The 15,233-nt window shown below is 44.4% G+C and overlaps 1 protein-coding gene across 2 annotated transcripts in view; it reads left to right on the forward strand.

Annotated features, from left to right (window-relative positions):
• The window catches only part of LOC140388059 (copine-8), a 544,832-nt gene that overhangs the window by 177,421 nt on the left and 352,178 nt on the right, over positions 1-15,233 (forward strand). For both annotated transcript variants that reach the window (XR_011934073.1, XM_072471659.1), the window contains exons 5-6: positions 212-251; positions 9,887-9,963. Coding sequence is in view for 1 of the 2 variants with exons in the window: in XM_072471659.1 (XP_072327760.1) it covers positions 212-251; positions 9,887-9,963 (117 nt within the window). In the remaining variant the exon portion in view is untranslated. The remainder of the gene's footprint in view (positions 1-211; positions 252-9,886; positions 9,964-15,233) is intronic.

Raw genomic sequence — 15,233 nt, forward strand, 5'->3', positions numbered from 1 at the left:
TTCAGTTCTGAATTAACTTATCACAGAAAGCCATGGGGTGAACTTAATAAGGCCATAATACTATAATATTGATTTCAAGGGTTATTTGGAATATGAGAAAATCGAAAACAGGTTTCAGCTGTTCCTTTCATCTTTCAAACTTACCTATTATGTCATACATTGTAGATTTATGGTGTGGGATAGTAAATTCTCATTTTATTGTTGTTTTCAGGTATGACGTTGATTCAAAGAGTTCGAATTTATCTGAACATGTAAGTTTTCTTTTGTTTTTAGCCTTTCAAGCTTTGTAGCCACAAGTCTTAAGCCATAATATGGAAAGATTAAACTTGAATTGCAAAATTTAATTTGATCTGCTAACAGTAAAAAGTGTTCAGTGTTGCTTCCAACCATGTCATTAATATCTTTGAAATGTTGACATTGATGTTGCATTTTGAATTCTGTCTGTATAATTGCAATTAAAATGTGCCGTGAATGAATTTTGCTGTGTTAGTTGCTGGGTGTCTGGAATATAAGATAAACAATGGCCAAAACAATTGGTTTCACTCATTTTTTTGCAGAGAGGTTTAAAACATGCGTTTAAAAAAGCCTACAAGGCTACTTTAAGATGTTGTTTCTCAGTATTGTCATGTGAGTGTCCCTTTAAGAAAGATTTTTGTCTTATCACATGATTTGGGTGTTGTCATTGTGTGGGTGGAGCTGGGCTGTGACTGTGAGGTGTTTGGGTTATAGTTTCATTTTGAACTCCAGAGGATGAAAGAAGTGTTTTTTTTCCTGTCTTTCTCTATTTTCATTTTAAAAACTGTTCCAGTAAAAAACATTGGTTGTGGCTACCTGCCTTGGTAACCTAAAAGATATAGTTTGCTTTCCGGAAGTCTCTGCTGTTTGAGACTGGATCAAAATCTTAGGGAAAGGACCAGCCCCATTCAAGTGAGAATTACAGTGTGCTGGGCCACGCCCTTGAAAAGGGGTTTGGTTTATTGGATTTTGTTATTGAATTGGAACAGTTAAGGGGGAATTCATTAAGTGTTATACACAGACTACTGTAGCTGTGTGGTGTCTTTGCGTTTGTAATTGATTAAAAACATTGCTGGGTTTATATATATATGTTAACTATATTCTTAGAATAAACCTTGTTTTGATTAAAGTGTCTCGGGAGTCTGATGAATCACACCTGAGGCGAAGTCTTTTGTGCTCATCCTAGCCAAATTCAACCTAAAGGTTATAGGGCAGGTGAACTCCATAATACATTTTGGAGTTTCTAAGCCCTGGCCCATAACAGCATAAAAAATGCCCCTGTTTTCATTAGGTTTCAATAGGTTTATATATCTCTCAAAACTGTGCAACTGGATATTGCTTACTCAAATCAAACTATCCTATCATTAGCTTTCCCCCATTGCGACAAAATATTGTGTCAAGCAGGTAATATAAGGATGTTTTCCCTTGTTGGAGAGATTAGAGCTAGAGGACATAGTTTTAAAAAAAGGGGACTCCCATTTAAGATGAGAAGAATATTTTTCTCTCAGTGGGTAGTGAGCCATTGGAACTCTCTTCTCCCAAGAATGGTGGAGACAGGATGGCTGAACATTTTTAAGACAGAGGTAGATAGATTCTTGACTAACTGGGGAGTCAAAGGTTATTATGGGTAAGTGAAATATGGAGTTGTGGCCACAATCAGATCAAACGATCCGACTGAATAGGGAAGCAGTCTCGAAGCACCAATATGGCATACTCCTGATTTGCACATTCATATGTACGTATATCGTGGATACTGCAAGAGCTTGAGGGGTTAGGACATCACCATGTTTTATTTTATATGCCCCATCCATGCCAATTCATGCCAAGCTGTTCAAGCCAGCGACAACATTGGCATCTCCTTGACAATCTGGAAAATTGCTCAGACATGTTCTGTCCACTAAAAGCAGGACAAATGCAATCTGGCCAGATAACACCTCATCAGTCTACTCTCAGTCATCAGCAAAGCAATGAAAGGTGTTGTTAACAGTGCTGTCATGGCAGTTGCATCACGATAACCTGCTCACTCATGCTAAATTTGGCTTCTGCAAGAACCACCCAGCTCCTGACTTCAATATAGCCTTGGTCCAAACATGAAGAAAAGAGTTGAACTCAAGCGGTGAGGAAAAAGTGGCATGCTTGATTTGGCATCCCATCCATCAGCTTACACGTTCACTTTCTCCAACTTCAAAGTACAGTAGCAACAATATCAACCATTTATGAGATACATTGCAGCAATTTTCCAAGGGTTCTCTGACAGTAGCTTCCAAACCTGCAATCTCTGCCCCCCAGAAGAATAAGGGTAGCAAACACATGGGAAGACCACCATCTGCAAGTTCCCCTCCAAGAATAAGAAATATTGCACCACAGGAAAGAAACATCCATGAATTGGAGTGAAATCAGAGAAGAAAAGCGACACTATTCAAAATATAAAGGGAATGAACTGTGAAGAAATATTGGTGATGCTGAGATTTGACAGTCTGAGCGAAACATGATTAATGAGTAATCTCGTGGAGTGATATAAAATAATGAATTATACGGATAAGATAAACCCAGCACCTATCTTCAAATTAAACAAGGAAAGTAGCAGCAGGCAACGATTCATGTTTTGTTACATGTGCAGTTTAAACTGCTGTTTGTAGTAATTGCTTTATCCAAAGGGCAACAAACATTTAAAGTAAGTTATAATGCATTGGAGTGGAGATAAACATTTAAATCATTATAAGTGAATGATGTAATGGAAGAGTTGGGACACCTAACTCCAAGAAGAGTGAGCAACACCATGAACGATCTGACTTTAATAAATGGACATTTTAAACATTGTGATTGTGCTCAACGTATCTTCACTATTGTTATTCCTTTCTTTCACTCGAAAAAAAAAAGTTATTTGTTTAATTTTACTTGAAGAAATAAAATCAGCTCAATTTGAGCGGGCTAAATGTTTTTTTCCTATCCATTATTATCCAATGGATAATATTATCCAATTCTTTAACCTTCCCATATTGTCAAAAGTAAAATAAAATACACAATTGTGCAGATGCTGGAAATTTGAAATAAAACCCAAAAATGCTGTAATTACTCAGTAGCTCAGGCAGCGTGTGTACAGGGAAAGAAATAATAACACCATAAGAAATAGGAACAAGAGTAGGCCATTCAGCTCCTTGAGCCTGCTCCGCCATTCAATAGGATCATGGCTGAGTCAACATTCCCGACGTCCACTTTCCTTCCCTTTCCCCGTAACCCTTGATTCCCTTACTGATCAAGAATCTATCTATCTCTGCCTTAAATATACACAAGGACCTTGCTCCCACAGGTGTCTGTGGCAATGTTTTAATGTTTTTTAAAAATGTTTTCTTTAACTTTGTTTCTTTCCCCGTGGATGCTGACTAAACTGCTGAGTAATTCCAGCATTTTCTGATTTTATTTCTTCAAAGTAAAATTGAACAAATGCTTTTCTTCTGAGCGAAAGAAAGGAATAACAATAATGAAGATAAGGTGAGCACAGGCACAATGTTGAACCTGCCCATTTATTAAAGTTAGCTCTCCCATGGTATTGCACAGTCTGTCTACTTGGAGTTGCGCAGTGGTGTGATAGAAATTAGAGGAAGGAGGGATTTTGAAATATGTGGGAGAATGTGAGAGAGGCACTCAATATGGGTGACACAACAACAGAATATACTGGTCAATCTCAGCAGGTCTGACAGCATCTGTGGAGGGAGAACACCGCTAAGGTTTCAGGACTGGACGACTCTTTGTCAAAGCAACTCGATATGGGTGACCTGGGGCCTGAGAGCCCTTGGAATGGAATGTATGTAAAACGACACAGTTGATGGGGGGAGAGGTTGTTGGGAGGGATGATCTGGAATAATTCAGGAGACTCTTGCAGGATCATTCTGGGAAAAAGCCAATGTCACAGCGCTGGGTGGGGGAGGGGTGTCTCTGATCCGTGAGTATTTGGGAAGGTATTTGAGCCAAGCAACAGACTAAGTCAGTGAGGACCTGGGGCATTGTGAACAGTAAATGACAGTGAATTCATTTGTGATGAGGGTTGGAACTATGGGCATTCAGGAATATGCAGAAGGGGAAATGGCTTAGGCAGGATTAAAGTGACATTTCCTTCCCAGTTATAAACCAGGCATGACTTTTGTAAACTTGCTAAAAACGTTCCAATTTCAGTATATTGGTCAGATATTTTCAAAGTAAAAAGGAGATACCTGCATGTATTTTTTTTATTTCATAAATTAGCACCTTGAAATAGCATAATTTTAAGACTTCCTGAGTGGGCAGCACAGATCCTGTGGGGACTGAGGCCAAAAGATACATTTTCCAAATTTTCCCTCGTGACTAAGCTTTTGGAGTTAGGTCAGTCCGTCTCCCAGGATTTCCCTTCCATTAAAATAAATGGATGGAAAAGAACAATCCTGTTTTGTTCTCTTGGTGGATGAAGCTCAATGCTGAGATGTAGCTCAAATTTGGAGGGATAGGCCCTCCGAAAATGCACGCAATAATTTTGATGCTCCAACAATTTATCACCATTGTGTTATCTCTGAGCTTTATTCGCAATGAATGAACATGTTTATATTCAATTGTTCCGCTCACTTTTTGACAAAGATGTTTACTTGGTTTGAGAAGGAAAAGAGCATGGCGGTGTCCTTTGCGGAGGAAAGAAAGAGGCAGGAATTCTCAAGTTGGAGGGGTAATAGGAAGCAGAAGAATCATACCAAGATTTAGGCCGAGGAATAGGAGAGACTGCATGCTAGAGGTTTGGGGAAGTGGGAAGAAGGGAATCTAGAGCCAATAAAGGGAGATGAGGCTGCAGATGAGCAAATTAGCAAGGATAGGCATCATGTTGGAACCTGGGTGGTGAGATGGAGAGGTTTGGGGAGTGGGACAAGAGACAACTGCCACAATTCTTGGAAATGATAAAGAGGAACTAATGTGTTCCATTGTGGCAAGTAGGAGGAGAGGGGATCTGTTGGAAGGCTTTTGTGGATGAGGATATATTCCATTTCCTTGGTGGAGGCTATTAATTTATTTGGAGAGCTCCCAGAAACTGTTTGTGGTGTCATACTCATTATTAGTCATGCCGAATTAGAGAAAAAAACTATTGCTAATACAGGTCATTTTTTGCTAAAGTCAGGGAAAATATTTTTTGAAATTTAACTCAGTATCAACTTTATTGTTACATAGAAAAGGAAGCCTCTAAAGTTTTATTTGCTTGCCCTTTCATTTAAAGATTCATAAAAGGATTATGTGAGAGTATTTGTTTACACAGCTGCAGAGAAGTGTCAACTTTGCTTGATTAGCAGCTCTTTGAGGTTATAAGTTTTTTCTGCGATTTCTTTTGCAAATGCCTTAATGTTTATTTGCAAAGGCCTAAGAAGTATCAAGTGGCAAAACCTGTTATTGATTCAACTTTGTTTTATGGACAGTATAAAATGATTGTTACAGTAGTTTTTATGTTCTGGTTATAGATCTTTTTTCAACCAATTATAATTGGATGATTTTTTTCTAAGCAGATTCACGCATGCATTCATTAGTTCTGTATCTGATGTATACTGGGTGAACAGGCAGAAAGGCCATAAGTTGTGTTGTTCCTATTAGCCTTAGTTTTATTAGCTCTAATTCTGTCACCTTTGCTCACGAGTCGCCAGGTATCTTTCTGATACCGCCACGTGGTTCAAGGTCAAGTAATGATTAATAATGCAGCACACCGCTTAGTAAAAGTTAAATCAACGATCATTTATTATATACAGCAATAAATACTTATACAATAATCCTACTTCTAGACTATTACCTACCACTAAAGGCCAATACTTAACTTTGGTGATGGCCCACCAGGTCAGGGAAACGAATGGTCTATCGAATCAGGTCTGGCCTGCGGGATTCAAAAAGGCTGGTATGAGTCGATAGTCTGGAACATCTATCTGGTAGCGATCGCTGGAGTAACACTTGTTCTTTCGTCAAAGGGTCTTGAAGGTTGCGAGTAGGAGAAGAAGGGTCGATCTGAACTTGTCCCCTTATTTTTATAGTCCCTAGGGGCTTCCCGCCTCTCGGGGCGGACCTTGACCCTGGTTCCAAGTGATTGGACTTGGTCCCAATCACTGGGTTCGATATGCTCCAATAATGGGACGATTCCTTGATCGGGGGGTGTTCTTTGTCTCAGCCACTGCTGGCGCCGAAAAGTCTGGATCGGCTTTCAATTGCTAATTTGTAGCAATTGTTCTCGGGGATGGCTGATTAAAATGCAGATGGCTGGGTTGATGTGCTGTTAATGGTTGCAGGTGTCGATCAGGACCGACTTCCCCAGAGCCGAATACACTGTTCTGCCTGCAGCTGTCCATTTGAGTCCTGTTGGCTGATTTTCCCATCAGCCTCTTTCATTCGCCATTTTAGATCGGGGTTTGACCAATTTAATCGGGAATCAACCATTTTAGGTGGCTACAGTTGGAGGGCATAATAGGCCATAGGGGTGACAGGGCATGAGTTGGCATGCGGATGTGGAGGTGGCTAAAGAGTAGGTGGGGGGGGGGGGGTGATGAGCTGTGAGGGATGGAGGCCAAAAATGTAACCAGACAACTGATATGAAATCCAAGAGAAATGAGGCGGGCCTTTTAACTAGCCCACCTTGACATTCAACTGTCCCCAATCTGCTTCCAGGCGCATTGGGCCCCACTCTATCCCACCCCTCCTCCCTCGAGTTAGGAAATTTTCTGACTTGAGTGAACATCTGACCCTATAGATTTGAGTCGATGGAGCAGAAATTAGGATTTTCGAAACCATAACATTGAGTGCATGTTTCTTATAGGAAAATCCTTGGGAGGAATTCTAAGTTTCTAGGTCAACAGAGAATCCATGGACTTTTATGACAGATAAACCGCCGCCGCACCTGGACCGATTCCAGTACCGTTGAGGGGCTAGCACTAGTGCCTCATGGAACACAATCGCTTCCAATGAAAAATGGTGCGGGATTTGCCGTGTCAGTGTTCGACATTCGGGAGACTGGCAAGCTGCAGCCGCATATACACATTACACTCCCCACACACACTTATCCCAGTCAAAACAATGGCACTGGTTGTGCTGGAGCTCACCCATACAGCTAATTGGTTGTCTGGGGCCAGAGGGTACCCAGGGGGGTGCCCTGGGGACACCTATACGACCCATGGCACCAGGTTCAAAGTGGGCTGTTAGCGGTGTGTGCAGCTGCATGGCTCCCTTGCCGGCTGCGGCAATGGTGCTCCGTGCCAGTCCACCCCGACCCCACGGCCCACCTCCTGGCCACCCCCCACTACTCCCCCAAGCCCTGGCAGAAGCCCCCTGCCAGCGGCACAACTGTCGACAAACTATAGTGATGTTGGACACCTTCCGCACTCCGCTCTCCCTCAGCTGCTGCCACGCCGGTTTCACGATTTTTAAAAGCACAAGTGAACCACGCCGTCGGGAACTCGGCCCATTGGAGGCAGAGAATCGCAGAGGTCCTGGAGTACACGGGTCGGGTCCGCTAATGATATGCAAACGGTGCCTACTGTACGTGCGGAGTGAAACACATTTACGCCGCTTTCTAGGTGGCGGAGAATCGCGATTTGGCATTAAATTGCCGCCTGCCGCGATTTTGGCATCGGAAGCTATTCACCGCCCAATCGCATTTCCCAATGTCGGCGTCGGCTAACGGAGAATCCAGCCCCTTATCATTATATCCCATTGTCGCAGGGTACTGTCATTGGGCGGTGCTTTAATTGGAACTAGTTTATCACTCTTCTCATTCCTCCTTACTTTTCACTTCTGGAGGAAGTAGATCACAGAGGGTAAAGCCAGACAGGGTGCAATGCCAGACCGGTGTTTGCTCTTTTCTTAAGAGGAAATACAGAGGTCCCTTTCAGATCTGCTGGTTAGGATGCTTTTTGAAGTTTAGATCATGTTCTACTGTAGGAAACGTGGAAGCTCGTTTGCGTTAGATAAGATTCCCGAAACAGCAATGAGATAGTCAGATATTCTTTTTTCCAATGATTTTGCATCTGCATTTCAAAAGCATTTAAACACCATAGGAGCTGACCATCTTATCAGATAAATCTCCTACTTTGAGGCTGAAGCAGATGGCCAGGCCTGACAGGAACGTTTCTTGCAGGCATTTCTATCATTGCTATTCACTTAATACATTTTTTTGCCTTCTCCGATTTTACTTGGGAGCGCCACAATTCTGGTTAATCACCCTTCTCCATCGCCTCCCGCCAATCACTCATTCCTCTTCCAATCCCGCTGTGTTAAAGCCTCTCGACACGGCTTCTTTTCATCAGGCTGTGGGACTTCCTTCACCTCCTTCTTCCTGACAGTTCTATTTCCATCACTCGCCTCCCCAAATTCCATTTATCTCTCCACAACAGATGACCGTATCGTTTCAGTCTCTTCTCAGCTACTTTCTTTGACGCTCCCATACTTTTCACTGACCCCTGATGTACTGATTCCTGATCTTATCATTAATCCACACATCTGTGACTCATTCGTATCCAGTTGTTATTCTTTTCTTCTTGATGCTGCCCAAGTTTATGTACCAAATAACAAGGTTGCTCTCACAGCTGTCTTGTATATTTTTCCAGCAGATAACGTTCCGCTGCACTTTGTCCAATCACTCCACCCAGAGCAAATTTGTTGCTTGGGGCCAAATTTTCACTCCTGAGTTCACCGTGGTCCTTCAAATTTTTGTTCTGGGGTGACGTGTGGGGGGAAGGGGAATGTCAGCTGGAGTCGAGTTCCACCTGGACTGTCAGGTGCCAAAGGAGCCTTCTCAAAAGGCCCGCCTTGATGCTCTGGGACTTTGTCCCAGTTTCAATAAAAACAACAAAACAACAAAAAAAAGGGCCCTGGCCCTCAAGCCTCACACTCCTTTACTCCCCCCCCCCTCCCCACCAACCCACCCCCACACATTCCCCAGGTGCCGTCTGCAAACTCAGCCATGATCTCATTAAATGGTGGGACAGGCTCGAGGGGCTAAATGACTTACTCCTGTTCCTATATTCACGCCACCTTATGCCTCCCACCCTTTGCCCATGGTACCTTCCATGCTAATTATTCATCTGTAGTCCTTTATAGCTCCCTGTGCCAATGTCACGACAACTCGTGCTAACCCATGTCCCTTACACCGTTGCCCTTAAGCCCTCTATACCAACTTACCCAGTATACCTCCATGAGCAGAACTCAGGAGTCAGGGTAAGATGAAACAAAATTAAGTTTTAAGTGTTTATTGCAGACTTCACTATTTTAAAAAAACACTCTCACTGATAACATTTAAATCCTTTCAAGTATTTAACTCCTTGCTCTCCAAATAGTTCCAGCAGCATGTTGTGTTTTGAAAATCCCAATAACAAAATTGAATCTGTTTGAAGACACCTGCACCTTTACTTCAGTCCTCTTCCCCGGATCATACTGACAGCCATATATTGGGTCTTTGGTTTATTGATCTTCATCTTTCTGTTTTCCAGTGCTTTTCTTCAGTTCTCCAGGTACTTGGTCATGTTCTCATCATCCACATAGCTCAAGTGTGATACCCCATTTAATGAATAAGTTGAAATAATTTTATGAATTGACTTTTTATTGTTTATGTTGGAAACCTTTGTTGACCCTCTTGTTTTAACCTTGCACCATTAATTCTGAGAAAAATCGGCAGAACCTCCAAAGTAATACCTAAAAATGGCCATTTGTACTGCTTCTCCAGGTGACCTGCTGAGGGGAGATCAGCAAGAACCTACGACAACTATTCTTAGTATTAAATCCCAGGACATTTTGAATAAATATTGATCCCATTGGTTCACATTCCATGGTTACAGATCATAATTTTCTCCCATTTTCAAACGTATTTTGTGTTTTTTCTGAATTTCAGGACTTCTTGGGCCAAGCATTCTGCACATTGGGAGAGATTGTCGGTTCACAGGGAAGCAGACTGGAAAAACCTCTAGTGTGAGTAAAACATAGCCTAAAACATAGTCTATATTGGTGGCGAAAGAATATAGTTAATCTGGGAAGTCCTTCAATTGAGTCTTGTACAATGTTTAGTGTAAATGGTCAGCTTTAGTTTTGCACAGGGTGTTGAAGTACATTTGCTGCAACGTTTGGATCTGTAGCGCTTGCTTTCCGAGCCATGAATTGCTTTCTCAGTTTAAAATGACATCTGTGGTGCACATATATACTTTTGATGCAAGTTATGGCAAACAGTGTATTAGTGAGGGCATTACTGCATGTGCAAGATCTCAAGCAACATGAAATACTGTTTTAACGTCAGTGCTGTTATTTTGGAGCTTAATGCTTCACAAAGTTAATCACACAAGGTTGAGCACATTCAGCAGCAGGAAGGGCACCTCACGAGTCCCACTTGAGGGATCGTCAACCACTTAAGGGTTGGTTGCTGATTAATATCTATTGGCTGTTGCTGCCATTGTAAAAGTGTTTGGTACTTTGCCTACAGGGAGTAGTGTGACATGTGATGAACGAACCTGTCCTTGCTTCCAGGATTCTGCACAAACTAGTTGCTCGCAGACGTGCATGATTGTAGGTGATCACCTTGGAGTGCAACGTAACCTGGAGAATGAGCAGAGGACAAGCAGAGCAGGGCAAATTGCAGGAAGATGGATGTCAAGGAGGGAGAGATGTTCCCTTAATCGGAGGCTGCATCTGCCCCGGGGGGGCACTCATCCTAACTGAACATCAGCAAGGAACAGTGTGCGAGAAGTCTGCCCTTCAGTCAGGGCATCCTCCTTGAAATCTGTTACCTTCTACATTGATTCCATTAATCCTCACAAACCTGCCAGTGGATGGATTGCTGCACTGCTTTGATACCCTCTTAGTGTCTTTGCACATTATAATTAACAACGATGGTGGCAGCAGTTTAAGCTTGGGTCGTGGCAAACTAATCTCTCCTGACAACAGTCTGAGCTTCCTCTGGAGCAGTCAGACATTGGGTGGTTGCTGCTTGGGCTGCAATGGAAGCTGTAATGTCAGCCATCAGACACTGCACCATGTCCACAAGTGTGCAAGTGGAGTTGGCCACCACTTTTGCGTGGAGAGGCCAGGCTCCAGCTTCCGGCAAAGTGCTCTGCAAAGTCAATGCTAGATTCCTCCTTGTATCTTGACATTGGCCGCAGCTTTCTGGCATCTGTCGCAAACCATCAAATATTTTCTAATATATACCCATCAGCCTTCACCTGCAGTCTCTGAGACCTGTCCCCTTATTTTCCATGATAACTCCATTCCAATTTAAATTTAACAAAACATTAAACCTTAGCTTTTCAGAATTATTGATAGTCACCCTTTATTTTGTCAGATACGACAAAGATTAGAATACTAAAAACAATAACGTTTTGCGCATTGACACTCCTGCAAAATACAATTGCCCGTATCAATGTGGTTCGGCAATCTTCATTGGGTTGGTTTGTGCTGCACTCAAACTTTTCCTCATCTCGACGCAGTTCCACATTTCTTGTTGGATCTTCCAAGCTCAGTTTCTCCAGATATGTGGAATGTGGTGTCTCTCGGAGAGCTCCATCACAGCACTGTAATGTCTGCGGGGGAGGGGGAAGGGGATGCAGGACATGGTTCCTTTTTATGGCACTGGCTGCCTTATGGTAGGGTTAAATGTCCAGTGCGAATGTTAGCGAATGGCAGACTGGATGAATGAGTGAATTGGTAGAGTGGGTAGGTGGGTAAGGTAGGTGGGTAGAGTGGGTGAGGTAAATGGGTAAGTGGGTGAGGTGGCAGATGAATAGAGTGTAATGTGGTAGATGTGTAGGGTGGTAGGTGGGGTAGTAGGTGGGTGTGGTGGATGGGTGGGATGGCAGGTGAATGAGGCAGATGCATTTAAGGGGAAGCTGGACAAGTATTTGACGGAAAAGGGAAAAGATGATAACAATGATAACAATAGGAGATTTAGCTAAAAGAAGACATTAAATACAATAGGGCCAATATTCGCTTGTCTGGCACAAGGACGACACAGGTTCACAGATTAGCCATACTGTACTTCGCATTCCGTTTTTGGATTCCGTCCGCTGCCTTCTACTGGGCAGCCGAGGTATATGCCTGAATCAGGCAGAAGTCTTGTTATGATACCCAGATTGGGGTCTCATGAAACCATACAGGGGCTGTTTAGCACAAGGCTAAATCGCTGGCTTTTAAAGCAGACCAAGGCAAACCAACAGCACGGTTCAATTCCCGTACCAGCCTCCCCGAACAGGTGCCGGAGTATGGTGGCTAGGGGCTTTTCACAGTAACTTCATTTGAAGCCTACTTGTGACAATATGCGATTTTCATTTTTCATTTCAGAAGACCCCAGTGGAATTTTGAAAGGAAATGAGATGGCGTGTGCACTCTACCCAGAGTGCACAGTTGTATAAGTCTGGGAGTCACCATAGGCGTCAAAAGGGCAGCACGACAGCACAGTGGTTAGCACTGTTGTTTCACGGTTCCAAAGTCTCAGGTTCAATTCCTGGCTTGGGTCACTGTCTGTGCGGAGTCTGCACGTTCGCCCCGTGTCTGCGTGGGTCTCCTCCGGGTGCTCCGCTTTCCTCCCACAAGTCTCGAAAGACATGCTGTGAGGCAATTTGGACATTCTGAATTCTCCCTCCGTGTACCCGAACAGGTGCCGGAATGTGGCAACTAGGGGCTTTTCACAGTAACTTCATTGCAGTGTTGATGTAAGCCTACTTGTGACACTAATAAAGATTATCATGATAAAAGGTAAGTTTAGAATTATTTTCCGAGCTCAGGAGAAACAAGGCGTCCACGGCTCCTCCCATCTTTGCAATTAAACCCAACCCCTCCTTTCCCAGACGGAAGTGCCTGCTGCTGAGGTTGGCCTCCCGGACACCTGATATTGTGCCAGCCTAGAGCTCATGATCTGCAGTGAGTTGGCTATTCAGGGTGGGCAATTTGCCAGCTGCCCACAAATGTAGCCCGCAGCCGCTGGAATAGGGAAGGCCCCAATCCAGCAGGAGCTTTTTTCTTGTTTGGTGTTCAAATCTATCCAAACGTGTTGCTTGCACATATCAAAATCAACTATTTTTAAGATGCTCACAAGTATAAGTGAGAATAAGCAAAATGTTACCCGTTTGGTTAAATTGATGAGAAAAGCCTGTTGTTCTCCCAAATCTGACAAATGCACAGCTTTCAAGCATACAATTTATTGTAATGCGATTTTGTTAGCAAGGGTGGAAAGGTTAAGCAGCTGGTCATGATGCACCTGCAATGATGATCCTTTAATTCTGGTTAAGCAGGTAACTGGCCACTTTGCGTGTGTCAAAACTTTTTAATCCATCTGTGAAGGGTGCAAACGCTGAACTCCTGCAGATGAATGCCAATGTGGCTGTCTAATCTCCGTATTAATGGACTCATGTAGGTACAGTTGGGCGGGATTCTCCCATCCCGCGGCAGAGTGTCCACGCTGTCGTAAACGCCGTTGCGTTTTACGACGGCGTGAATGGGCCGCTGCCAGGAGTAATTCTGGCACCTACAGGAAGCCAGCACAGCGCTGGAGCGGTTCACGCCTCTCCAGCTGCTGATCCCGGCGCGAACTGGGTGCTGCGGGATCAGCGCATGTGCAGTGGCGCCGGCGCCAACACACGCATGCGCTGTGGCCTCCTTCAGCGCGCCGGCACCGTCGCAACATGGCACAGGAGTACAGGGCCGGCGTGGAAGAAAAGAGGCCGGAGGACCGAGAGGCCGGCCCGCCGATCGGTAGGCCCCCATCGTGGGCCAGGCCGCATCGGAGGCCCCCCCGGGGTCGGACCCCCCCCCCCCCCCCCCCCACAGGCCACGACCCAATCCTTCCACGCAGAGTTCCCGCCGGCTGCGAGCGTTTTCACTTTGGCCGCTCGGCCCATCCCGGGCCGAGAATTGGCGGGCCGGCCGTGTAGAGCGGCCCGCGACCGGCGCAGCGCCAACCACGCCGGCGCCAATGGCGCCGATTCTCTGCTCTGTGGAGAATTGCGTGCTGGCATCGGGGGAGGCATAGCCCAGTCATGGGGATTCTCCGGCCCGGCCCCGGGCAGAGAGAATCCCGCCAAATTTTGTGGGGGAAGCAAAACATGTGGGAAATGTGACAATACATACTTTTATCTTCAGGACATGGAAGTCATAGATAGAGACCCAGAAGATAGAAACAAAGAATCATAGAAAATAGGAGCAGGAGGAGGCCAGTCGGCCTTTCGAGCCTGCTCTGCCATTCATTATGATCATGGCTGATCATCCAACTCAATAGCCTGATTCCACCTCCCCCCCCCACATATCCTTGGATCCCTTTTGCTCCAAGTGATATATTGAACTGAATCTTGAAAACATACAGGGAGGAATTCATCGGCTGTTCATGCCGGCGGGATATTCCGGTCCCACTGATGGTGCGCGAGTTTCCCGGCGACGAGGGGTGCAGTCATCTGGAAATCCCATTTACAACGGCGGGACCAGTAAATCCCACAGGTGGGCCGCCTCCGCTGCCGTAAATCAGGTGGCGGATTGGTCAGTAAATGCCGTCCACAATCTTTTGGCCTCAACTGCTTCCTGTAGACGATGCATGTTTTCACAAGGAAATGAAAGGTAAGGCAGAATTATACCATAGAATTACATTACAGCATAAATTATAAATGCACATAAATAAAAGTAATACCATGTTCAACGTACATGGATTTTTATTTACTCTTTCATCGGCCGTTAATGTCACCGGCAAGGGCCAGCATTTGTTGATCGTCCTTAATTTCCCTTGAGAAGGTGGTGGTGATCTACCATCTTGAATCGCTGCAGTCCATCTGGTGTAGGCTCACCCACAGTGCTCTCAGGGGGGGTTAGTTCCAGGTTCTTGCCCCAGTGACAGTGAAGATACAATGATCTGGTTCCAAGTCAAGAAGGTGGGCAACTATATCACTGTTACTTAATTGACACTGGGTCATAAGCCTGGAACTCCATTCCCTGTTTCTGGATATTGATATTTGTAAGTGGCTCATTCACTGCTTGAATAACAGTGAACAGTGGAAAAAAATAACACCTCACCGTATTGCGCCTGCAATAATGATACTTAATCTGTTACAGCAAGTTTGTGATGGGTCTGTTTTTGTTCTTGTTGAAAAAAAGACATTTTCAGAAACCATGGATGGGATTTTCTGTTCCCATTTGCGTTGGGCGGATTTGGCGACGGGATCAGAAAATATTGCGAGAAGTGCAAAGTTGCTTTGGACATCAAGTGGACACGT

Source organism: Scyliorhinus torazame, chromosome 13, assembly GCF_047496885.1.
Source record: "Scyliorhinus torazame isolate Kashiwa2021f chromosome 13, sScyTor2.1, whole genome shotgun sequence".
Lineage (NCBI taxonomy): Eukaryota > Metazoa > Chordata > Chondrichthyes > Carcharhiniformes > Scyliorhinidae > Scyliorhinus > Scyliorhinus torazame.